The sequence below is a fragment of the Erinaceus europaeus genome, chromosome 13 (assembly GCF_950295315.1).
Source record: "Erinaceus europaeus chromosome 13, mEriEur2.1, whole genome shotgun sequence".
NCBI lineage: Eukaryota > Metazoa > Chordata > Mammalia > Eulipotyphla > Erinaceidae > Erinaceus > Erinaceus europaeus.
Window position 1 is genome coordinate 99,998,570 of NC_080174.1, and position 27,249 is coordinate 100,025,818.

Sequence of the window (27,249 nt, forward strand, 5' to 3'; positions counted from 1 at the left end):
GGATGGGATATGGAGTTCTGGTGGTAGGAATTGCGCAAAGTTGTACCCCTCTTATCCTATGGTTTTTGTCAATGTTTCCTTTTTATAAATAAAAAGTTAAAAAAATACTGCACAATAAAAACAAGGGCAACAAAAGGAAGTAAAAATATTAAAAAAAAAAGATTTCAGAAGTCCTATTTTAATAAGCACATTTAAAAAAAATTTATTTATTTATTCCCTTTTGTTGCCCTTGTTGTTTTATTGTTGTTGTAGTTATTATTGTTGTTGTTGGATAGGACAGAGAGAAATGGAGAGAGGAGGGGAAGACAGAGAGGGGGAGAGAAAGACAGACACCTGTAGACCTGCTTCACTGCCTGTGAAGCGACTCCCCTGTAGGTGGGGAGCCGGGGCTTGAACAGGGATCCTTACTCCAGTCCTTACGCTTTGCACCACGTGCACTTAACCCGCTGTACTACCGCCCGGTGATGTGACTTCTACACGGCAAGTTCTGATCATAATTAACTTGAGTTGAGTTCCAACACAGACAACTCAAGTCATTTTCACTCATTTACCTACTACAGGCATTTCAGCTGGAACCACACAGGCCCAGAGACGCTGACAGACAAAGTGTTAAAAAGCCAACATACCATGTGGATAAGCAATACAGGAGGCACATCCCTTAGAAACAGCAGCAGCTGCCATAAGTCCAAAAAAACTTGTGGAATTTTTCTCAGTCCCATTTGTAGAAGCAGCAAATGGAGCTTCTTTTAGGTACTTCTTCAAACTCTCATAAATAGCAAAACAGATGATGGTTTCTGAAATCCCAGCATAGGAAGCTGTCAGTCCCCGGTAGAAGCCCCGGATGCCTTCTGTGCGGTAAACATAGCGCGCACACTGGAGTGTGTTCATCTGCTTGGAGCCTCGCACTCTGCACAGGGGAAACCAAAGGACGGCTATTAAAACCTGTCGATGAGGGAGTCGGGTGGTAGTGCAGTGGGTTAAGCACATGTGGCGCAAAGCACAAGGACTGGCGTAAAGATCCAGGTTTGAGCCCCCGGGCTCCCTACCTGCAGGGAAGTCGCTTCACAGGCAGTGAAGCAGGTCTGCAGGTGTCTTTCTCTCCCCCTCTCTGTCTTCCCCTCCTCTCTCCATTTCTCTCTGTCCTATCCAACGACAACAACAGCTATAACAACAACTACAACAACAATGAAAAACAACAAGGGCAACAAAAGGGAAAATAAAATAAATATAAGAGAAATCACTCGCAGGTAAATTGCTCGGTGCTTGCTGAATGGGGCCTAGTGTGAGGCCAGCCCCATCAGCAGGGCTCCTGACAACTCAGCATGCACATCTGGGTCAAGATCCACACAAACTCTGATCTGCGTCTGGAAAGAGCTATGAGCAGGACAGCGCTATTCACTGAGGACAGTATTACTGCAACACTGCAACACAGCCTCATCCAATGATCTGAAAACAGAACAGTTAACTGTGGTACAAATACTGGATTTACATAGTTGTAAAGGTGCGGGTAGGGGGACCTTTTTTTAAAATATATTTTTTCTTTCTTTTTAAATGTTTATTTATTTTCCCTTTTTGTTGCCCTTGTTGTTTACTGATGTTGTCGTTGTTGGATAGGACAGAGAGGAAGGGAAGACAGGGGGAGAGAAAGACAGACACCTGCAGACCTGCTTCACCGCTTGTGAAGTGACCCCTGCAGGTGGGGAGCTGGGAGCTCAAACTGGGATCCTTACACTGGTCTTTAGGACAGCTATAAATTCCAAGTGTAATCCCCTTAATTTTAGTGTTTGCATGGCATTGAGGGCTTTAAGCCCTTTACTACCTCTTCCTGTCTCACAGATACTGCACTGTGAATCATTACCCAGCCTTTCTCTGTGTACTAGTTTACTATAAAAGAGAAACTCGCTGAACTTCAGGGTCCAGAAATCACAGGAAACTGTCTTCCTGCAAGGCCAGGTGTCACAGTTTTGTTCAATTCCCTACTTAGAGTACGATTCTTTTTTTTTTTTCCTATTTTTTTTTATTGGGGAATTAATGTTTTACGTTCAACAGTAAGTACAATGGTTTGTACATGCATAACATTCCCCAGTTTCCCATATAACAATACAACCCCACTAGGTCCTCTGAATCCTTCATGGACCTGTATTCTCCCCACCCACCCACAAGTCTTTTACTTTGGTGCAATATGCCAATTCCATTTCAGGTTCTACTTGTGTTTTCTTTTCTGATTTTTTCAACTTCTGCCTGAGAGTGAGATCATCCCATATTCATCCTTCTGTTTCTGACTTAGTTCACTCAACATGATTTTTTTCAAGGTCCATCCAAAATCAGCTGAAAACGGTGAAGTCACCATTTTTTACAGCTGAGTAGTATTCCATTGTGCATATAGACCACAGCTTGCTCAGCCACTCATCTGTTGTTGGACACCTGGGTTGCTTCCAGGTTTTGGCTATTACAAATTGTGCTGCCAAGAACATATGTGTACATAGATCTTTTTGGATGGATATGTTGGGTTCCTTAGGATATATCCCCAGGAGAGGAATTGCAGGATCATAGGGTAGGTCCATTTCTAGCCTTCTGAGAGTTCTCCAGACTATTCTCCACAGAGGTTGGACCCATTGACATTCCCACCAGCAGTGCAGGAAGGTTCCTTTGACCCCACACCCTCTCCAGCATTTGCTGCTGTTACCTTTTCTGATGTCTGACATTCTCACAGGAGTGAAATGGTATCTCGTTGTTGTCTTTATTTGCATTTCTCTGACAATCAGAGACTTGGAGCATTTTTTCATGTGTTTCTCAGCCTTTTGGATCTCTTCTGTGGTGAATATTCTGTCCATGTCTTCCCCTCATTTTTGGATGGGGTTATTTGTTGTTTTGTTGTTGAGTTTGGCAAGCTCTTTATATATGTTGGTTACTAAACTCTTGTCTGGTTTATGGCATGTAAAGATCTTCTTCTTAAAAGGAGTTTCTGTGTGTACTCATACTCAGGGAAGAAAACCATCTAGAAAGGATGGAATGGCTGAGAACTTTTATCTCAAGCCACAGATGGAACAGGGCGGATGGGGGACCCAGAATTCTTACACTGAGAATCAGTGAGTGACTTACTTCCGTTCTAGCTGCATCCGGGTTTTCACCATCCATATAGGGTTCATTAAAGTATTTGTGACAAAAGCTGGAAGAAAAAAACAAAATGTCATCACTAAACACAGTTTAACGTACTAAAACTGTCTACCCTGGATGACAAATTTTGCAGTCAGGCTTTCAGTAGCAGGCAGGCATGTTTTTACACTGATGGAAGCTACTGTCTCCTAAAACACAGCACTTTTACTAAATATAGACCTAAAGAGACCTCTCCATTTTCTAGTCTCATCTAGTATTCCCAACCTTGAGGTGGTGCTGTTGATATTTGTTATTCTTAGGAAAAAGGAGGAAGTATGTAAAGGCAACTATAAGCTTCAGGTCCAGAAACAATATGTTTTTAAAAGTTGCGGTGAGGTAGCTGCCTCGGATAGTGTGCTGTCTGACCATTCATTCCACCCGAGTCCAACCCAGCCCCCACTGCACTAAAGAAATCGATGCTGTTATCTATCTTATCCAAGAAAATAAAAACAGGCTGGGGTGACAGCACCATGGCCATGATAATAGTTATCAAACCAGATTTTCATGCCCGAGGCACCAAAGGTCCCAGGTTCAGTCTCCAGTACTGCTGTAAACCAGAGCTGAGCACTGTTCTGGCGTCCTGGTGTGGTGCTAGGGCACAAACCCAGGCCCGCAAACATGGTAGAGTGCTCTCTACTGGCTGAGCTATCTTTTAGCCCAGACACTTTAATATCCGACTGACAATTTCAGGAAATTTGACATTAAGAATTATTTATTCATAAACCAGGGCAAATATATACCTGAAAGCAGTAGTACACTAGAGTTTGCAGTGAGTACCCCCCAACACTTTATCTCCACTATTCCATCCTTTGGGTCCATGATTCTTCAACAATTTGTTTGGCTTTGTATGTTAACTCTCTTTTCAGCCCCCAGGTTCCAGATGCCATGAGGATGCTGGTCAGGCTTCCCTGGACTGAAGACTCCACCAATGAGTCCTGGAGCTCTGCTTCCCCAGAGCCCTGCCCCACTAGGGAAAGAGAGAGGCAGACTGGGAGTATGGATCGACCAGTCAATGCCCATGTTCAGCAGGGAAGCAATTACAGAAGCCAGACCTTCCACCTTCTGCAACCCACAACGATGCTGGGTCCATTCTCCCAGAGGGATAGAGAATGGGAAAGGTAGTGGGGAGGGGACGGGATATAGAGATTGGGTGGTGGGAATTGTGTGGAGTTGTACCCCCCATCCTATGATTTTGTTAATGTCTCCTTTCTTAAATAAATAAAAAGAATTATTTATTCGTTATTTCATATTAGAGAGCAAGAGAGAGAGTGCATGCACCCAAGAGGGGCACATGCTAATGGCTTGCACTGGTAGCACAGTAAGTCTCACATTCTATCATCAAGTATCTGACTGGCTGTGAAACAGATATGGCAAGACTGATAATGCTTCTAAGAGTCTTTTAAAGCAAGCCTTCTCTGGCCTGGCTAAAGGCTTACTTGGATAGGGCCCTGCTTTACCATTTATGTGACCCAGGTACTCGCTCTCTCTCAAAAATAAAAAATGAACCACTTAACACGACAATATCATGACATCACCTAATACACCGTGGCTCTCCTCTGACACCTCATCTACTCTGTAGTCCTAAAAAGATTAGTTCCTATGTTTTCACTGGAAACACACTGTGAGAAGCAGTTCACCAAACTACTATTTGTGGTCCAGAGATTATCTGTGATGTCAAAGCTGTAAAAACAAAATGGGGCATAGTGTCTGTTATAGGATGGTAGGATGCAACATTTTTGCTTTTGTCTTTTTCTGTAAAAGGCTACTTCAAGTTCTCTAAATACCTTTTTTTTTTTTTTTTGCCTCCAGGGTTATCTTTTTTCTCACTGTTGTTGGATAGGACAGAGAGAAATGGAGAGAGGAGGGGAAGACAGAGACGGGGAGAGAAAGACACCTGCAGACCTGCTTCACCACTTGTAAAGCGACTCCCCTGCAGTTGGGGAGCCAGGATCCTTGCGTTGGTCCTTGTGCTTTGTACCATGTGTGCTACCGCCCGGCCCCCTAAAATACCTGCTTAAAAAAAAGGGGGAGGGAGTTGGGTGGTAGCACAGCAGGTTAATAAGCGCAGGTGACGCAAAGCTCAAGGACCAGCGTAAGGATCCTGGTTCGAGCCCCCAGCAGGGGAGTCGTTTCACAATTGGTGAAACAGGTCTGCAGTGTCTATCTTTCTCTCCCCCTCTCTCCATTTCTCTCTGTCCTATCCAACAATGACATCAGTAACAACAACAATAAAACAAGAAGGGCAACAAAAGCAGAATAAATAAACATTAAAAAAAAGGAAAAAAAAGGGGGAGTCAGGCAGTAGCGCAGCAGGTTAACCGCATGTGGCGCAAAGCGCAAGGACCAGTGTAAGGATTCTGGTTCGAGCCCCGGCTCCCCACCTGCAGGGGAGTCGCTTCACAGGCGGTGAAGCAGGTCTGCAGGTGTCTGTCTTTCTCTCCCCTCTGTCTTCCCCTCCTCTCTCCATTTCTCTCTGTCCTATCCAACAATGACAGTAACAACAACAATAAAAAGCAACAAGGGCAACAAAAGGAAATAAATAAATTATATATACAGAGACAAAACTCCATATAAAAATACACACTCCCTTCTCTCTACAAGTTTATTTTTTGGGCCATGTATTTCCCAGGGGGTTGGGAGAGGTAAGAGAAGAGGAGCCAGATGGCCTGTTGTGGAGGCACTGAAAGAACAGCATAGGCCCTAAACCCTCCCTGCTAAGGAGCAGCTGTACCCTGGTCATGCTGGCTGCTAGAAGGAAGGAGCTGTAAATAAAGTAACCAGAATTTAAGAAGATACTTAATGAAATAGAGAGACATGATTGACATGTTAATTTTTTTTTTTTTAAAGAAACATAACTCCAACAGTAGCATGCAGGAGAACATGTGCATCTTAGGGGAGAATGAAGCTTTAGAAAATGGAACCAAGCTACAAACTGTTCTCACTCATTTTATCAGCTCTAATCTAACATAAAGCTCTGAAAAAACATTCTTTGCTGCAAAAGTAGTGGAAAGTTGATAATCCAAGTCCTGGAAGATGCTGTTTGGCACAACACATGCTTTAGGAGCGAGACCCGTCTGCACCTGCTGGGGCAACATACCTGCAGAGCCGGCTGAGAAAGCGTGCACAGCGTTGCTATCAGGCACGAAGACGCCACTGAACTGCTCTTTGGCTTTGGAGTAGCATGCAAAGTACACAGCCCTGTCAGACCAGAGAGAGAAGGCCGTAAAGACATCGCTACAGGGTGAGCTCCCTTCTCTGTCACACGCCGAACAATAAGGAGTGTGGCACAGAGAGGAAGTCACACGTTGGAGAGCCCAGAGTCAGGCCTTTACCTGTGATTTAGAATCAAAACCTCTTGCAGATATCATCAGGACATTTCTGCTAGTCCCTCCTGAAGTCCTGGTAAAACACTTCTCCAAAGTCCATTCACATTCTTCGCTTTGGATACATGCCAATTCTGTAAGTACTATCACACACTCTAACTTAAAACATTGTGGTTATGCCAAACACACGCCACACCTGTGATGTCTCCCACCAAAACATCAGCTGTAACGTGAACATTTTCTGATGGCTCAAGATCATGTGAGTGATTACTGCAGATGACACCGAGCCAGGCTCCCCCACAGCTCTCTACTTTTCCTGTTCTGTATCTTCTCTTCTGGAAGCTAGGAAGTTAAATCTGGTTGGGATTTCCCCTGCTCCTTCTCCAACAAGGCCAGGAAAAATACCTGCCCCACCTCCTCCACCAGTGGGCCAGTAATTTAATATTCTCCAACAGGATCTCGATCATTACTGTGTTATCAAACAAATTCTCACTTTTTCTAGATTCCAAGATGTAGCTGGGAAGCTACATCAGATGAGGAGGTGTTAGCACTGTCAATAAGCAAAAACCGCTCTTAACTTCCCTTCTACACTTCTGCAGAATGCTTGCCACTAATAAAGCAGAATTATTTTCCACAGATGAGTGCTTTATATCATTATTATTAAACAGATTGCACACACAAGCTAAAATTCTAAAAAGAACAAGATTTGAGTGAGAATCTGTATCTACAGGAGCTGGCGGTAGCGCAGCGGGTTAAGTGCATGTGGTGCAAAGCACAAGGCGGTCCTTGTGAAAGGATCCCGGTTCTAGCCCCTGGCTCCCCACCTGCAGGGGAGTCGCTTCACAGGTGGTGAAGCAGGTCTGCAGGTGTCTGTCTTTCTCTCCCCCTCTGTCTTCCCTCCTCTCTCCATTTCTCTCCGTCCTATCCAACAACGACAACATCAGTAACAATAATTATAACTACAACAATAAAACAAGGGCAACAAAAGGAAATAAATATTAAAAAAAAAAAAAAGGGAGTAGGGCGGTAGCGCAGCGGGTTAAGCACACGTGGCGCAAAGCGCAAGGGCCGGCGTAAGGATCCTGGTTCTACCCCCTGGCTCCCCACCTGCAGGGGAGTCGCCTCATAGGCAGTGAAGCAGGTCTGCAGGTGTCTGTCTTTCTCTCCCCCTGTCTTCCCCTCCTCTCTCTAATCCAACAATGACATCAATAACAACAAAAACTACAATAACAATAAAATGACAAGGGTAACAAAAGAGGAGGAAAAGTAAAACAAACAAAGCATCCTTTCTATCAGTGCTTCCAAGTGCATGAGTGACCGGGACGCTGCCAGAATGAAGATTCTCGAGTAAGCCTGAGCAGGCCCGAGACGGCGTCGTTCTAACAGGCTCCCAGGTGCCGCTGGCCACATAAGGTACCTCCAATAGCAACCTCTTACTTAGAGAAGGTTCCAGATGGTAAGAGCAGGCTGGTTTTCAATAAAGAACTAAATAACAGGAACCTCTGTTACATATACTTATACCCACTCAACAGCTACCACAATTTCTGTATCAGATGTACTTGCGCTGGCACCTAGCACTACTGCCTTTTGCTAAGAAAGGACTCGTGACAGTATATACTGAATGCAACAAGCTAGCTGAAACTTTAACACTTACCTTGATGGTGCTACGCCGACCAAATTTGGACCCAAGCCTCTAAAAAGTGACTTTGGTCCCTCCTTCTCCAAGATAGACCTGAATAATAAGAAAACATATCTTTAAAGGTCTTTGTGAAACAACAAGGCTCAGACTTTCACATTAGCTCCTTGAATAAAGAACAGAATGCTTATAAGATCCATAATCTTTTTTTTAAAAAAAGTTTTCATTTATTTATTCATGAGAAAGCTAGGGGAGAGAGATGGAAGGAATTAGACATTAGTCTGGTCCATGTGCTGCTGGGGACTGAACTCAGGACCTCATGCTTGAGAGTCCAGTGCTTTATCCACTGTGCCATCTCCCAGACCATAGGATCCACATCTTATCTGATCACACAACACTGACTCAGAAGGCTGAAGAACACAGCTTTCATCACTCCAGTGAAAAAGCGTTAGTCTGGGAGTCGGGAGGCAGCGCAACAGGTTAAGCACACATGGGGCAAAGCGCAAGGACCGGCGTAAGGATCCTGGTTTGAGCCCCCGGCTCCCCACCTGCAGGGGAGTCGCTTCACAGGCGGTGAAGCAGGTCTGCAGGTGTCTGTCTTTCTCTCCCCTCTGTCTTCCCCTCCTCTCTCCATTTCTCCCTGTCCTATCTAACAACGATGACATCAATAACAACAACAACAACCATAAAACAAGGGGAACAAAAGGAAATGAATAAATATTTAAAACAAAAAAGAAAAGAAAAAGCGTTAGTCTGATAAGCTTTCGACAAAGCCATTTTCCGTGTTGACATAGAAGCAAGGTGCTTGGGGTTTCTGCTGCACACTGGGCCCCTCTGAGGCCAGTGAGCTTCTGGTGAAGGGTCTTATGTGCCAAACAGCACCGTAACAGGACCCACTGAGGAGGAGGATCAGAGATGCTTTTGGATGGAGTTTTTTCTGGGCTCAATAAAACTGTAGTCCTTATCTTTACCTATAATGGTAGCTGCCAAAATGTGCTATCAAGAACAGAAAAGCCAGCTGCAGAGGCTAGATAAATGTAATTTTTCTTTCTAATTACATTTACATAGTTCAACAATCACCACCATTCATCTCCAGAAATTTTTCATCTAGTCAAAGTGAAATTACATGTCTGTTAAACACAAACTCCTCTTCCAAACCCCTGGCAAACACTACTTTGGACTGTCTCTGTGAGCCCAGCTGTATTTCAGTGAGTGGCTGATTTTTTTTACTTTATTTTTTTTTATATTTCATTTTATTTATTTTCCCTTTTGTTGCCCTTGTTGTTTAACATTGTTGTGGTTATTGATGTTGTTATTGGATAGGACAGAGAGAAATGGAGAGAGGAGAAGACAGAGGGGGAAGAGACAGACAGACACCTGCAGACCTGCTTCACCGCCTGTGAAGTGACTTCCCTACAGGTGGGGGGCCGGGGACTTGAACTGGGATCCTTATGCCCGTCCTTGCGCTTTGTGCCACGTGTGCTTAACTTGCTGAGCCACCGCCTGACTCCCTCAGCACAGTGTTTTTAAAGTTCATTTATGTTGTAGCATTTGCTGGACTTCATTCTTTTAAAAAGCTAAATAATATTCCACTGTATGTATCCATACTACCATGTACTGTACACTCATTTCTCTATCAGAGGATATTTCAGTTACTTCTCCCTTTTCCTACCATGAATGCTGCTGCTATGAACAGGGGTGTCCTAAAATGTGTTCAAGGCCCTCCTTTAAATTGGGGGATATCTATTCAGAAATGGAACAAAGGGGGCCAGGCACACGTGGTTGAACACACATGTTACCATGAACAAGGACCCAGGTTCAAGCTCCTGGCCCCCTCATAAAAGGGAGGTGATATCATGCTGTAGGTATCATCACTTTCTCTCTACCCACCCCACCCACCCTACCATTTCACTTTGTCCTATTTAAAAAAAAGGTGTAATCACTGGCTCACATGGTGACCTTTTTTTTAAAAAAAAAATTTATTTATTACCTTTTGTTGCCCTTGCTTTTTATTGTTGTAGTTATTATTGTTGTTGTTAATGACATCGTCATTGTTGGATAGGACAGAGAGAAATGGAGAGAGGAGGGGAAGACAGAGAGGGGGAGAGAAAGACAGACACCTGCAGACCTGCTTCACCGCCTGTGAAGTGACTCCCCTGCAGGTGGGGAGCCGGGGGCTCAAACCGGGATCCTCACGCTGGTCCATGTGCTTTGTGCCACCTGCGTGTAACCCGCTGGGCTACCGCCTGACTCCCGGTGACCTTGTTTTTTTTGAGCATCCATTAAACTCTACCGTGGCAGTTGCACTGCTTCAGATCCCTGCCAGTGACACGAGGTCTGGATTTTCCATACCCATGCCAACATGCTTAATGTTCAATAGAACTTCTGATTCAAAGTGACTAAAAGAGAAACTCTGAAAGGGGGAGACGTGAGATTGTGCCCATGTATCGTCAACTGTGCTATAACTAGCTCCTCACTAAAGTTCACACACACACCCTCAAAACCAAAGCCAACCCTGAAAGGACCATACAGAATATTCTTTTATTATTATTATTTATTCCTTTATTGCTCTTTTTTTTTTTATTGTCGTAGTTATGAATGATGTTGTTGTTGTTGGATAGGACAGAGAGAAATCAAGAGAGGAGGGGAAGACAAGAGAGGAGGAGAGAAAGATAGACACCTGCAGACTTGCTTCACCTTTTGTGAAGCAACACCCCTGCAGGTGGGGAGCCGGGGCTTGAACCGGGATCCTTAGGCTGGTTCTTGCGCTTTGCGCCACCTGCGCTTAACCCACTGCACTACCACCTGACTCCCCAGAATATTCTTTACTGGCATTTTGTCCACGACTCTTCCATTTGGTTAAATGCATTCATTCTGATAGCTCAAATTTCAGAGTATGGGGGCTGGGTGGTGGAGCACCAGGTTGAGCGCACATGTTACAGTGAGCAAGGACCCGGGTTCAAGCCCCCAGTCCCCACCTGGAGGGGGAAACCTTTGTGAGTGGTGAAGCAGGGCTGCAAGTGTCTACCCCCCCCATATCTCCCTTTTCCTCTCTTGATTTCTGCCTGTCTCTATACAATAAATAAATAAAATAATAAGACAAAATATTTCAGAGTATGTAAGAGAATTTACACTGTTATATGAGGGTCTTCTCTAAGTTCCTTTCCTCACTTTTTCCTTTACTTGACAACTAGTATCTCTAATTTGACAATATTCTAAGTTGATCTAGCTCACAAATAGCATAGTTCAAGAGTTTGTGTAATATTCTGCATTCATTATGACACTGAAGGTAATGAAGAAAGGATATTCATGAATTCTTGTAGGGCTAATATTAAAGTGAATATTCCTAATGCTATTTCTACAAATTTTTACTTCCTATAGAAATAAAAACTTCCAAAAGCTTGTGAAAATTTCTGGAGCAGAAAAAGTTGAGGCTTCTGGCCTATGGTATGTTGAATAATATTCAAATGTCCATTTGTAGCTAGCTGTCTTTGAGGTCCCATTCTTCCTCAGATTTAGCATAATTATTCATAGTCTAAATTCGCTAAAAGTGAAAACTAAAACTTTGCTTTTCTCCATTTTTGGATGTTTGTAAAAAAAAAAAAAAAATTTTTTTTTTTGCCTCCAGGGTTATTGCTGGGGCTCAGTGCCTGCACCATGAATCCACTGCTTCTGGAGGCCATTTTTTCCCCTTTTGTTGCCGTTGTTGTTATAGCCTTGTTGTGGTTATTATTGTTATTGTTCTTATCATTTGTTGTTGGATAGGATAGAGAGAAATGGAGAGAGGAGGGGAAGACAGAGAGGGGGAGAGAAAGACAGACACCTGCAGACCTGCTTCACCACCTGTGAAGCAACTCCCCTGCGGGTGGGGAGCCGGGGCCTCGAACTGGGATCCTCACGCAGGTCTTTGTGCTTTGCACCACATGCCCTTAACCTGCTGCGCCACCGCCTGACCCCCATTTGTAAAATATTTTAACTGATCAGAATAATATTCTTGTCTTTAAGTTAAAAAGTCATAGGCTTTAAGTTAGAAAAGAAAAAAGGTATCTAAATGGGAAAAATAATGGTAAAACCTGTCTTTAATAGGATGCAGCATAATCTTCTGTACAAATATACTAGTGAGTCCACTAAACATTACTGTAAATAACAAGGGAGTTCCTTAAGGCTGTAGGAACAAAATCAATATACAAAGGCCAAATTTATTTCTTTTTTAATTTTTATTATCTTTATTTATTGGATAGAGACAACCAGAAACTGAGAGGGGGAGAATAAGAAAGGGAAATAGAGAGGAAGAGAGACAGAGAGATACCAGCAGCCCTACTTCACCACTCGTGAAGTTTTCCCCTTGCAGGGGACCAGGGGCTTGAACCTGGGTCCTTGCACATAATAACACGTGTGCTCAACCAGGTATGCACCACCTGGCCTCACTAAATTTATTTTTACACAGCAGAATAAACAATCTGAGAACAGAATAAAAAGCAAATCCAGGTACAAGGGCATCACAAAGAATTTCTGTACTTTTCCTCTAAGTTCAAGATTATTTTAAAATAAAAAAATCTTTTAAGGAAAAAAGAAAAAAAGAGCTATGGAGCACAGGGTATAAAAACAGCGCAGTCACGGAAGCAAGGGTTTCTGTAACCCTAACACTCAGAAGGCATGTCATGGAGAATCCATCAGTTTTCATACTTGCCAAAACCAAACCACTTGGTTTTTAACAAAGGTATGAAAACTTAATCTTTCCACCTGTGTTTACTTTTACTCTATCTCAATAGTTTTTTTTTTCCCCTTTCTGCCTCCAGGATTATTGTGGGGCTCAGTGCCAGCACTACGAATCCACTGCTCCTGGAGGCCATTTTCCCCATTTTGTTGCCCTTGTTGTCATTATTACTTTTTGTCACTGCTGTTGTTGGATAGGACAGAGAGAAACTGAGAGAGGAGGGGAAGACAGAGAGGGGAAGAGAAAGACACCTGCAGACCTGCTTCGCTGCCCATGAAGTGCCCCCCCCTACAGGTGGGGAGCAGAGGGCTTGAACTGGGATCCTTGAGCTTCATGCCGTGTGTGCTTACCCTGCTGTGTTACCACCTGACCCCCTCAATATTGTAAGAAGCAAAATTCTCTGAGCAAGCTCTCACATAACACCCTCAAGTGATCTATGCTTTTTCCCCCTGAAATTTTAAGCTTTACTCAGGAAAATTGAGAATACCCACATGGTGGAGTACACAGGAGCCATGAGAGAGAGAGAGAGAAAGAGATCCTGAGGGCCCTTAGTCACAATGATGGCAGGTTTACCTAGACAGACAGAGAGAGAGAGGATCTACGTCTTCTAATACAATACACAGTAAAGATTTCCATTCTCAGGATATTCAGTTTTTAAAGTTTCAGGTTTATTTGTGGTCCCTAGTATTGTACACAGTGATCCAAGTAATCATTTAAACACAATTACGAGTATCTCTGGTGGGAGTCGGGCAATAGCACAGCGGGGTTAAACGCACATGGTGCAAAGCGCAAGGACCAGCGTAAGGATCCTGGTTCGAGGCCCCGGCTCCCCACCCGCAGGGGAGTCGCTTCACAGGTGGTGAAGCAGGTCTGCAGGTATCTCTTTCTCTCCCCCTTCTGTCTTCCTCTCCTCTCTCCATTTCTCTCTGTTCTATCCAACACCGACAACATCAATAATAATTACTACAACAATAAAACAAGGGCAACAAAAAGGAATAAATATAATTAAAAAATTAAAAAAAAAAAAAAGAGTATCTCTGGCTCCAGGAAGCTTGAAGCCTTTTACCATAATGCAGTAGGGACGTGTGTCCTCAAGTGACTCAGGCCTTTTAAGAACTGCAGAAAGACAGTCTCCATAGTTACATGTTCTAACAGAGGGCAAAGAGTCAAGCCTGTTACATAATTCAAACCTTTAACCTATCTAGATGCTTTCACAAACAGTCAAGTGCCTTCTATAAATATAGGCTGCAGTTTCAAAATAAGTCATGTTAGGGCTCAGACTGATTTTTCCAGTTGTATACCCCCCTCCCTACCCCATAAACTTTCAATAAAGGTCTTGCTTGACTTTCTATTCTCTTCACTAGTTTTAGATCATAGCAACACAACACAGACCTCATCTGATCAAGCTGGTTTCTTTTTATATACTTTTATTTTTTTGCCTCCAGGGTTACTGCTGGACTCAGTGCCTGCACCATGAATCCACTGCTCCTGGAGACACCCCCTTTTGTTTCCCTTGTTGTGGTTATTATTGTAGTTATTGATGTTGTTGTTGTTGGATAGGACAGAGAGAAATGGAGAGAGGAGGGGAAGACAGAGAACGGGAGAGAAAGACAGACACCTGCAGACCTGCTTCACCACCTGTGAAGCGACCCCCCTGCAGGTGGGGAGCCGGGGGCTCAAACTGGGATCCTTATGCTGGTCCTTGTGCGTTGCGCCATGTGCGCTTAACCCGCTGCACTACCGTGCGACCCCCTATACTTTATTTAAAATTTTTTTTTTATTAACTTCATTTTTTTTAAAAAAAAAATTTATTTATGAGAAAGACAGGAAGAGAGAGAGAGAGAAAAGGAACCAGACATCACTCTGGCACATGTGCTGCCGGGGATCGAGCTCAGGGCCTCTTGCTTGAGAGTCCAATGCTTTATCTACTGCGCCACCTCCCGGACCACTATTATCTTCATTTTTACTTATTAGTTAGAGAAAGCCAGAAACAGAGAGGGTAGGGGGAGATAGGAAGAGACAGAGAGACTCCTGCAGCCCTGCTTAACTACTCACAAAGCTTTCCCCCTGTAGGTGGGGACCAGGGGCTAGGGCCTGGGTCCTTGTGCACTGTAACCTAAGTGCTCAACCATGTGCACCACCACCCGGCCTCACAAGCTGGTTTTTAAAAAGTAGAGGCCAGTTCACTAATACAAAATTTCAGATTAATAAGGTACTTGAAAATAAAAAATAAGGTATCTGAGTACTGTAAAGAATAGGGGTCCTGGAGCTGGTGGTAGTGCACGTTACAATGTGCCAGGACCCAGGTTCGAGCCTCCAGTCCCCACCAGCAGGGGAAAGCTTCACGAGTGGTGAAGGTGCTGCAGGTGTCTCTGTCTCTCTCCCTCCGTCACTCCCTTCCCTCTTGGTTTCTGGTTGTCTCTAATAAATAAAGATAATAAAAAATAAATAAGATTATTTCTCTCTAAAAGATTACAGGGCCAGGTGGTCTCTCACTTGGTAGAACAGAATATACATCACCATGTGTGTGGACCCAGGTTCAAGTCCCTGGCCCCACCTGCAGGGGGAAGCTTCAGGAGTGAAGGAGCATGACTGCAGGTGACAGGCATGTAATATATATATATTAGCAATATCAATTATCCAAACAAACCACAATCTACGGAGACAAGGAGAGACAAACAAGAGATAAGTGGTGAGGATAAAAGTAAATCAGGAAGGAGGTGGGGGTATTGGGGTGGGAGGTTTGGCTTTGAGACATCATGGTCACAACAAAGCCATCCTGCAAGGTGACACATTAGAAAAGCCTTGCAGACAATATTCAGCACAGAGGCTCTGAATGTTCCAGTCTCCCAGATTTCAGTGTTTCTGCAAGGTACTGGAGGAGGACCTACAGAGTATCAAGCCAAAAGAGGTATGGGACAGGAGTGGCAGCAGCAGAGAAGTCTGGCAGGCAGCAGGACAGCTTCAGCCTTTACTCAGAGGGCCCAGCGGCCCTGCACTCCCGTGAAGTCTAGTCTCCGAGCATTGCATTCCCTCTAAACCTCCAGATTCCTGTCTGAATCCAAGCAGAAGCCCCTGGCTGTTATGCTGAGAACAGGCAAGATGGAGAAGGGAATCTGGTCTCGTGTCAAATTAGTTATAAAGCTAATGCAAGGGGCAGGTGGTAGCACACCTGGTTAAGTGCTCACACTATAGTGCTCAAGGACCCAGGTTCAAGCCCCTGGTCCCCACCTGCAGGGGGAATGCTTCATGAGTGCTGAAGCAGGGCTGCAGGTGTCTCTCTGTCTTCCTATCTCACTCTCCCCTCTCAATTTCTCTGTCTCTAGCTAATAAATTAGCTAACGCAATAATACAGGGTAAACATGCTACCCTCCTTCAGGACAGCAGTGGAGGAGGGAGTGGAAAGGGATTAGATTCTGTCTGTAGTTTGCAAGAAATAAGATCCAAGAGCCTGCAATATAACAATGAAGTTTTAGACCAATGTAGAAGGAATAAGGCAGTCGTCTTGACTGAGACAAAGAAAACTCTGTGAGTCAGGTTCTGAGAGGTTCAATTTGATGTAAGATGCCCATCAGACATCCAAGGTGACAAACAGGCATCTGGAAGTTCAGAGGGAATGCAAAGCCAGGAGACCAAGTCCTCACCCGAATTGAAGGAGTGGTCCTAAGTCATGGAGAGATATTTGATCTGTGAGGCCCTCTGAATACCGCATTTGGTTGTGAGGTAAGAGAATACAGTCCTGGGAGCCTCAAGCCAGGACTGCTGTTGTAGCCACTGAATGCAGCAGCAGCAGGGCAGGGCCTTGTCGGGGCTGTTGACTCTTAGCTGACTGAGATATTAGCAGTAGGGCCAGGGGTAGATAGCATAATGGCTATGCAAATACTCTCATGCCTGACGCTCTGTCAAGTCCCAGGCTCAGTCTCCCAAACCACGATAAGCCAGAGCTGAACAGTGCTCAGGTTAAAAAAAAAAATTAGCAATAGGTAGATATACATAAAATTAGCACAAGTAAGCCATTTATCCTCTATACCGCATTTCCTTACCTGTTAAGTAGGTGTAATGTGAAGCTGGAGTGCTAATCTCTCATAAGATGTGAAGAATTAATGAAATAGTATGGTATATAGGAAAGCAATCATTAAGAATATTTTTTTAATTTATTATTGGATAGAGACAGAAATTGAGAGGGAATGGGGATAGAGAAGGAGAGAGACAGAGAGACACCTGCAGCTCTGCTTCACCATTTGTGAAGGGAAAGCAATAATTTTTAATGTTTTTTTTTAAGATTTTAAAAAATATTTATTTATTTTCCCTTTTGTTGCCCTTGTTGTTTTTCATTGTTACTGATGTCATCGTTGTTAGCTAGGGCAGAGAGAAATGGAGAGAGGAGGGGAAGACACAGAGGGGGAGAGAAAGACACCTGCAGACCTGCTTCACCACCGGTGAAGTGACTCCCCTGCAGGTGGGGAGCCGGGGGCTTGGACTGGGATCCTTAAGCTGGCCTTTGCACTTTGCGCCATGTATGCTTAACTCTGCTGACTTTCTTTTTTAAAGTGATTTTTTGTTGTTGCCACCAAGGCTACTGCTGGGACTTGGTGTCTGCACACTAATTCACTGATCCCGGGGACCACCCTGTACACTTTCCCCCTTTATTTAATAGGATAGAGAGAAACTGAGAAGATGGGGGAGACAGAGAGGAATAGAGAAAGAGACACCTGCAGGCCTGCTTTCCCACTCATGGGGCTTCCCTCCTGCAGGTGGGGACTGGGGGCTTGAACCCCAGGTCTTTGTGCTTGGTAATGTGTGTGCTCAAGTGGCTGTACCATTTCCAGCTCCTTAATCTTTTTCTTTTTTTTGTTTTGTTACCTTAAAGCTATTAAATGTCCACTGACAAACACACATACCATATATAAAGGCAGAAGAAATTTCATGGAATAGTACCTGGGTAAAAAAGTCACCTTGAAAATATTCATCTATGGGCGTAGGGTAGATAGCATAATGGTTATGCAAACAGACTCCCATGCCTGAGGCTCCAAAGTCCCAGGTTCAATCCCCGCACCACCATAAGCCAGAGCTGAACAGTGCTCTGGTAAAAAAAAAAAAAAAAAAAAAAGAAAAGAAAAAAAACAAAACCATTCATCTAAAAATACCACTATAGCATTTAAAAAAATTTTTAAAGAAATATTTATTCCCTTTTGTTGCCTATGTTGTTTTATTGTTATAGTTATGATAGCATTTTTTAAAAACTTACTAATTCTATTATTGAGCTGAGCAATAGGTGCCCTAGGAGGACGTGTGCCTTACCATGCACAAAACCCCAGCACAAATTTTACTCCCATGGGAGCACCACAAAGCTGGTGGAGCAGTGATGGGGTATCTCTTGCCCCAACCCACCCACCCCGACCATCTCTCTGTCTGAAATGAAGAGCGAAAAGGATTGGCCTGGGAGCAGTAGAATCATACATAAGCAGGGTCTCTGTGCTGCAGCAAATTAATCAAAGTTCTACTGTTCATATTTAAGTATGATCATAGAATAAGTGGCTCAAAACAGTGTGCCCGTATGTAAATGACATTTCACTACTGTGTGGGTTTGTCTGACAGAGTGGTGGGTGGTACTGCTCCTTATTTCAGAAGCTGGAGCTCTCCCTTCTGTCTAACAGGTATGGTGCCCAGACCGAGGAAGATGTGGGACCGTGGCAGGCCAGGGTTAATGCCTGTGGCACACATCCTCTCACAGGATCAACCTAGAGAAGTGCCGCTCAGGTTCACCACTCCAGGGGAGCCCCTCATGCCCACCATCGCCCGGCAAGGCCAGGTCAGTGAGCATAGTGCAGGACAGACTGCCTCTACTCCTGCTGCTAAGGCGCCTCTGGGTGTCAGCAAAGCTCTGGGAGAGAGGAGTTCTCCAGACTCTGCCCCCTATAAGGCTGATTCTTTTTTTTTTTCTTTAAATATTTTATTTATTTATTCCCTTTTTGTTGCCCTTGTTGTTTTATTGTTGTAGTTATTATTGTTGTCATTGTTGTTGGATAGGACAGAGAGAAATGGAGAGAGGAGGGGAAGACAGAGAGAGGGAGAGAAAGACAGACACCTGCAGACCTGCTTCACCACTTGTGAGGTGACTCCCCTGCAGGTGGGGAGCCAGGGCTCGAACCAGGATCCTTGCTCCGGTCCTTGTTCTTAGCGCCACCTGCGCTTAACCCTCTGCGCTACAGCCCGACTCCCCTATAAGGCTGATTCTTCAGCAAAGAGCTAGGAGAGAGGAGTTCTCCAGGCTCTGCCGTCTATAAGGCTGATTTTTCAGCAAAGAACTGGGGAGAAGCAGGGGTGGCAGGGTGTGTGTGTATCTGTCTGTTGTTCTGGTAGAAACCTATGTCTCGGAGCTAAAAGTACACAAAGAGAGGGTCATTCGATACTAGCAAGTGTTTCCCAAACAAACTTGAGTTCATTTGATTTCCATTTTAATAAATAACCGTCCTGAATGGGAGGAAAGTATAGAGGCAGGCACACACACACACACACACACACCCCTGGATGCAGAACTGCATAAAACCCTGAACTAGAGGAAAGTATAGAGGCAGGCACACACACACACACACACCCCTGGATGCAGAACTGCATAAAACCCTGAACTAGAGGAAAGTATAGAGGCAGGCACACACACACACCCCTGGATGCAGAACTGCATAAACCCTGAACTAGAGAACATTTCCTTTATTGTTTGTGTTTGCCCCCAGGGTTACTGCTGGGGCTCGTTGCCTGCACCATGAACCCACTGAATGGGAGGAAAGTATAGAGGCAGGTACACACACACCCCTGGATGCAGAACTGCATAAACCTGAACTAGAGAACATTTCCTTTATTGTTTGTGTTTGCCCCCAGGGTTACTGCTGGGGCTCGGTGCCTGCACCATGAACCCACTGAATGGGAGGAAAGTATAGAGGCAGGTACACACACACACCCCTGGATGCAGAATTGCATAAACCCTGAACTAAAGGACATTTCCTTTATTGTTTGTGTTTGCCCCCAGGGTTACTGCTGGGACTCGGTGCCTGCACCATGAACCCACTGCTCCTGGGGGCCATTTTCCCCTTTGTTGTAGCCTTGTTGTGGTTATTATTGTTGTTCATCGTTGGACAGGACAGAGAGAAATGGAGAGAGGAGGGGAAGACAGAGAGGGAGAGAAAGACAGACACCTGTAGACCTGCTTCTCCGCCTGTGAAGCGACTCCCCTGCAGGTGGGGAGCCGGGGGCTTGAGCCCCCTACCCCCTTTTTTACTCTTCTGAATTTGACTGACCCTTTTTACAACCACAACTTTTGGTAATAGTCAGTATAAATCCACCAGTCATGGGTTATTCGGCAAGCACATAAGGGGAAGTTCACTTTGGACATGAATTGAGCCGGAAGGCTACCTGTCTCAATTTAAGTATGTCCAAACACACTTCATGCTCCTCAGTGAAGCTGTTATTTGAGACACCGCCACAGCCTACCATCTATTTAATTGTTTTTTTGTTGCCAGGGTGTCTGCTGAAGCTTCACACCTGCACCACTCTACTGCTCTGTGAGAGAGGGAGAGGAGAGACACTGCTTGTGGTGACTGGAGACTCAAACCGGGTCTGTCTGATGAGCTATCTCCCAGTCCCGTGGCATCTGAAAAGGCACATAGTTTCCCACAAGAATGGCTTTTGGAGAAGGTGGCCTGTTTCTAGGTATGTTGCTTTATCTGTTTCTCTCCCACTCTACCCTACCTGTCTGTTGTGGCTCCACTCCTCTTTGTTTAGTGCAAAGAACTGGTTCTCTGACTGGAGAGTCATAGTAGTTCAGCAGGAAAAGTGCAGGACTTGCCTGCAAGAGGCTCAGGTTTGATCCTTGGCATCTCATACGCTAGAGTGGGGTGCAGGTGTGCTCTGGCTTTGCTCAAGTAGGAAGGGAAGGAGAGATATGAATCTCAGAAGAGTGACTTTGCGGGGCACCTGGGCACTAGCCTCGTCTCTTTCCCTAGCTGTCCTCTGACCTGCTGGGTTTTGCTCAGTAGCACCTTCATCTACAGATGACTGAAAAGTAGGCCTTACAAACAGAGTATTCCTAAAAACAAACCCCACACTTTTCAATTCATTCTGTAGTATCTCAAATGTGACTAAACTGTTCAAAGTAATGACTGCTGCAGTTACTGAGGCAGAGTATTCTATTTTATTGCATCTGTTTCCTATTATCCAACTGAATATCTACACTGGTTGTTGCATTGAACATATAATTTTCCAATGATGAATTTTAGAGGTCTGATTATTATGTCTTAATATTATTCAACTTTTTATTGAACATCTTTTTTTTAAGTGTGGGGGGGATCTTGTCAAGAGCTCTTCTGAATTTCTGATTTTGTCTTCAACATACACAAATGTAACTTATGTATAGTTATGTGATGTTCTGAATGCAGTAAAAATAAGCAGGTTGCCTAGGTCTGAAACAGAAAGTATTTCCAGATAAAATATAAGAGTTGGACAGATGGCTCAGTGGTAAAGCAAATTCCTTTTGCACATAACTAGGTTTGATCCCTGGCACCACACTGAAAAAAGGAAAAGAAAAATCTAAGAAAAAATAAAAACATTTTACAGCCAAGGAGGAGGCACAGTGGTCAAAGTGTAGGGCATGCATTTGTAAGTCCCAAGTTTGATCTCTCGCACCACACTGATGCTCTGATCTTTCCTCCCTCCCTCCCCCTCTCTCTGTACTCACATGCTAATAAATTACAGCCGGGGAAGTTGCTCAGCTGGTAGAAGGCAGGAGTTGCATGCAAGGGAGTGGTGCTTGACACAACTCACTCAGAACTATATATAGTTCATATGAAACAAAGAAGAATAAACATTTTAAAATCTTAACAACAAAACACTGTTTCTAGGGAATGAGGAAACTTTTAGTTTCCATATCACTAACTTCTAAAAATATCTACAATATTAATAGTTTAAAAACCATTTACTTCCACTCCACTATCCATTAGTCTTCAAAAGATTTTAGGTAACAACAATCTGAAGCAACAGTTTAGACACGGCTTTCGGGTTTGCCTGCTGGGTTACTTTGACTGTCCCTGGACGGTGTTTGCATGCACACTGGAAGCAGTGCAGCCAGGAGCAAGGTTCAGAAAGCCAGTTCCTAAGTCTGAACAAAAGCTGTGCAGCTAGAACATGCCGTCTAATGAACTGAGAAACACCGTGTAGACAGCAGGTGTATGGGGCCAGAGGGGAGGGCACTTACTTCAGCACCTGTAGGAGCCCAGGGGTCACTGATGCTGGTCTCACCACTCCAGCTCCACTAATGGTCCCCAGATGAACCTGAGGATAGTAGACTGTCCCGAGAGCCAATCTTGAAGACTGCAGTCTTGTCTTGATGACTTCTAGTGGACAAGTGAAAATAGCACCCACAGTGCCCCCGCACCTGTAGGAAGTCACAGCAGAATCAGAGAGGCAACACTAGCCACTACACAAATGAAGAATGTAACTTCTCTCTCTCTCTCAAGTTCCTGTATGAGTCTCATAACCAGAGCACACAGGGAGGTAAAAAAAAAAAATATATATATATATATATATATATAAGCTGAAACTCCAACAGCTAGACAACCACTGTTGACAAGCAAGTATATTCTTTGGGAGCTCCCCCCACCACAAACACACTTAAAAAAAACTTAAACAGTGAAAAATGGGAGGGTGGGGGAGATAGAATGGGAGAAACATAGGAATCTGGTGGTAGCGCAGCAGGTTAAGCACATGTGACGCAAAGCATAAGGATCCCGGTTTGAGCCCCCGGCTCCCCACCTGCAGGGGAGTCGCTTCACAGGCGGTGAAGCAGGTCTGCAGGTGTCTGTCTTTCTCTCCCCCTCTCTATCTTCCCCATCTCTCTCCATTTCTCTCTGTCCTATCCAACAATGACATCAATAACAATAATAGCTACAATAATAAAACAAGGGCAACAAAAGGAAATAAAAAAAAGAACGGGAGAGACACCTGCAGTAGTGCTCCACCCTTGTCAAGTTTCTCCTCTACAGGTGGGAGCCAGGAGGTTGAACCTGGGTCCTCGCACATGATGACGTGTGCTGACCTGGGTGTGTCAACACCTGCTCCTCCTTAGGGTTTTTCAATCTCACTTTTCCCCCATTTATCTCAATATTGTGACTGTCCTTCCATGTTGATACACCCAGCTAAGCTATACTATTCCTGATTGATAAATATTTTATCTAAGTTCCTCTTGTCAGACAGTCATGTCATTTTCAATATAACTACCACATTGTAATTACTATTACTAGGAAATACATGTTTTTACAGCTAAACAATAACCAAAAAGTCAGGCAGTGCTACTATTCTGAAAATCAATGCTCACTGTGACATTGATGTTGACTAAAATCTGAGTAACCAGATTCCAGTGAAAATAAAAAAAAAGCTCACAGTTGATTACAAAGTTCTGCCTTTCTTTCACTCACTGGGTTTTCATTAGCCGCACTGAGTCAGTGACTGTAACTACCCTTTATAATGTACTCATTTCAGGAACACCTGGATTAGAATTTAAGTGGGTAGGGCAGATACTCTGAGATATCTGTTATCCTAAAATACTTAACTCCACTTTAAAATATATATATATTCCCTTTTGTTGCCCTTGTTTTACTGTTGTTGTTATTGTTAGATAGGAAAGAGAGAAATGGAGAGAGATGGGGAAGACAGAGAGGGAAAGAGAAAGACAGACACTTGCAGACCTGCTTCACCACCTGTGAAGCGACCCTGCTGCAGGTGAGGAGCCGGGGACTTGAACTGGGATTCTTATGCTGGTCGTTGTGCTTTGTACCACCTGCGCTTAACCCGTTGCACTACTGCCTGACTTCCACCTCCACTTTTTTTTTTTGCCTCCAGGGTTATTTCTGGGGCTCAGTGCCTGCACCATGAACCCACTGCTCCTGGAGGCCATTTTTTCCCCCATTTGTTGCCCTTGTTGTTGTGGTCATTATTTTTGTTATTGATGTCATTGTTGTTGAATAGAACAGAGAGAAATGGAGAGAGGAGGGGAAGACAGAAAGGGGGAGAGAAAGACAGACACCTGCAGACCTGTGAAGTGACTCCCCTGCAGGTGGGGAGCCGGGGGCTCGAACCAGGATCCATATGCTGGTCCTTGCGCTTCGTGCCACATGCACTTAACTCACTGTGCTACCATCCACCCCCCCCTTAAAGCAATAATATCCATATAATAACATGTATGGAGACCTGGTAATTAACAGTAGCACATGGCACCTAAACCCACCCATAAGCCTGTGGTACAACGTCTATTTGGGGGAATGTTGACAAACAGGACCTGTATTATACTCATCATGGTCTTCTCTTGTATCAAGGTAGCAAGTTCACAATCTGATAAGCAAAGGAATTCCTAAGTTGAGATTTTAAGGAGTGTCTTATAATGGGTCTAAACATTTGAAAACTGCACTTCCTCTCTACCTTCTGTCTCTGGCTTCTCTTGCAGTCTTTCCTTACAGAGAGGATGTGTTCAGATGCTTTTACACTCCTTGGAATGTAGCACCTGGCACACAGCAGGTGGCTCAAGAAAATGATATAACACCAGCCCCATGACTCAGAAAGCAATAGCAGGAAGGCTGACAGCTTCTCTCTTCCGCCAGATGTAGGTGCTAGAAACCCCAAAGCAACCCTAGTGCCTAACATATAGACTCTAGGGTAAGGAATGTGCAGTAAAATCCCCACGGAGCCCTTTAGATCAGGGGCCTGTAGTTTCACAGAACCAAGTCCCTGTAACTAAGAGCTAGAAGCTATCTGTTACTGATTGACAACTAAAGCATTCAACCCTTCCACAGTCCTTGTAATTTAGCTCTCATGAAGAACCTGAACACCGTGGTCCGGGAGATGGCGCAGTGGATAAAGCATTAGGTTCTCAAGTACATGGTCTCGAGTTCAATTCCCGGCAGCACATGTGCCAGAGTGATATCTGGTTCTTTCTCTCTCTTTGCCTATCTCTCTTATGAATAAATAAATTCTTAAAAAAAAAAAACAGAAAAAAGAAGAAAAAAACATATGTGGGAACAGCAGCAGATCGCTTTCTCTTCTCTCCTCTCCTCTCCCAGATCAACTAGGAATACCAAAGGAGACCACCCGGGACCGAAACAAGACAGGACTAGAATGACCACGGGAACCCACTAAACCACCGGTGAGTACAAACACGTGTGGCTGGTGACAGAGAGGAGAGAGGAGCCTAAGGAGAGATTAAGTGGCTGCTAACAGTTCAGCAGTTTATCAGTGGAGACACCACCTCCAGTCTGCTCCACCAACAAGGGGACATCTCAAGGGAGGAGAGGACTCCCCAGAGACTCACCAAGTGCAACTCTGAGTCTCCATTGCTACTGCCCTCAGAATCTGGAGCAGCGACAGGGAGGGACACCAGGGGACAGAGATCTAACCAGGAAACTCAGGAGAAAACCTATACCTCGGTGGCATAGCTGAGGGGCTGTGAAAGTCAGAGGATTAAGAGCAGTTTATGTTGCAACATTTTCTAAACTGTGGACCAAACCCATCTACTATAAAAGCAGTTGAGAGGATCAGTCGGTCTGGAAGAGGGTGGCAGAAAGGACTTCACATCATCACTGTGGCATGTGCAGTGCTGGATCCAACCTGGGACCTTACACCCTCAAGTCCTGTACTCTGCTGCACCACATCCCCAGTACAGATGTGTGTCTAAAATCCAAACCCTGGTCTTTTTTTTCTTTTAACCAGATCACTGTTCAACTCTGGCTTATGGTGATGCGGGGGATTGAACCTGGGACTTTGGAGCCTCAGGCATGAGAATCTATTTGCATAACCATTATGCTATCTACCCTCTGCCCCAAACCCTGGTCTTTTGCCTCCTTCCTGAAGTATGCATGGCATCGTATCCTCTTTGGGAGAATTATGGAAAGACAGGGATTAGAGCAATTCTGTGGTGTTCTTCCCTCTCTAAAATATAGAAAATGGTCCGTGGTATCACACATATATGAGGTCCTGGGTTCACTTCTCAGCATTAAAAAAATATTAATACATGATCACATGTGGAAATGAACTTCTGGGTAAATTCTTTCACAAGAAAGTCAACAAGTTCAAACACAACATAGGTCAACCACCTTTGCTTTGTCCCCAGATCAGTCATACCCTTTACTTTGGTCAACTGTCATCAGAATCCATACCACTGATCAAAGAGGTTGACAGTAGTTAGAGTTTGTCCAACAAAGCAGATGTCTTACTGACAAGTCAGTGGCCTCTGTGATGGTGTCAGGTCAGACTCACTACTGCTACTGCAGCCACTTTTTAAAATGCTTCAAATGTGGTGGTTACGGCAAGAGGAGGTGGTGGTGGTTAAAGGGCCCAGACTTTCTTAGACTGCTTGCCAGAGAGCCAAATGAGGCACTTTGTATATGTGCCAATGCCCACATTGGTGGGCACATGAATTTGCTATGACTGGCTAGTAAGACAAATTTATAACTGAGCTTCTCAAGAGAACACTACAAAGTATTTTCGTATTTTCAGTGATCTTCCAGAAAGTGTTAGAACTTGTGTTTATGCTGAACAGCTCCAAGGAGACTTCCTGGTGCTAATCTAATTTCACTAGTAAAATAACCCTGCCCCAGTCACTGACACCAAAGTGCAGAGAGAATTCACACAGGACATTCCATTCAGAGCAGGTCAACCAGAGGGTGTGAACTGAGCAGAAAAAGGCAACAAAGTGTGACTGGCTTCTATGTCTCAGAGTTGTCATGAGCCGATCATTCTCTGAAATACACCTGCCTATAGGGCTGGTACTTCACAGGACAGAGTGCATGCATTTCCAAGATCAGAGGTCTGGGTTCCAGCCCTAGCACTGTATGGGAGCACCATGGTCCTGGGACAGTGCAATGGTGTGCCCCCGTCTCTCTCTCTCCAGTCTGCTTATTATAGAAAGACAGATGTAACCTTTTCTTTTTACCCACCCAGGTTTGCTTGCCTTTGCTCCACATGCAGATGGGGCTCTCCTCCAGTTTAAAGCAGAACAAAGCTGGGCTTGGATACAATAAACTGCAATCCCCCCGCTATCTTAATATAGGCATACAATTTTTAATTATGCAAACCAACTTTAACCTTTTAACCCAGAACGTCAGATAACAAATGCAATTTTATAAAAGTTTATTTATTTATTATTATTATTATTTTTTTTTTTTTTTTTACCATAGCACTGCTCAGCTCTGACTTATGGCAGTGCAAGGAATTTAACCTGGTACCTCAGAGTCTCAGGCATGGCAGTCTTTTGCGTCTTCCCTCCCACACCCCAAGCTAGATGTTTTCAACAAGAACCTGTGTATATAGAAAACACGCATTTTGGGGAGTCGGGCGGTAGCGCAGCGGGTTAAGCGCACATGATGCAAAGTGCAAGG

At 44.3% G+C, this 27,249-nt stretch overlaps 1 protein-coding gene across 1 annotated transcript in view; it reads right to left on the bottom strand.

The window, feature by feature from the left end:
* The window catches only part of SLC25A33 (solute carrier family 25 member 33), a 39,829-nt gene that overhangs the window by 4,797 nt on the left and 7,783 nt on the right, over positions 1-27,249 (bottom strand). The window contains exons 2-6 of the mRNA XM_060170942.1: positions 22,080-22,259; positions 8,134-8,211; positions 6,254-6,354; positions 3,103-3,169; positions 627-907 (exon numbers count right to left, since the gene is read on the bottom strand). Of these exons, the coding sequence (XP_060026925.1) occupies positions 627-907; positions 3,103-3,169; positions 6,254-6,354; positions 8,134-8,211; positions 22,080-22,259 (707 nt within the window). The remainder of the gene's footprint in view (positions 1-626; positions 908-3,102; positions 3,170-6,253; positions 6,355-8,133; positions 8,212-22,079; positions 22,260-27,249) is intronic.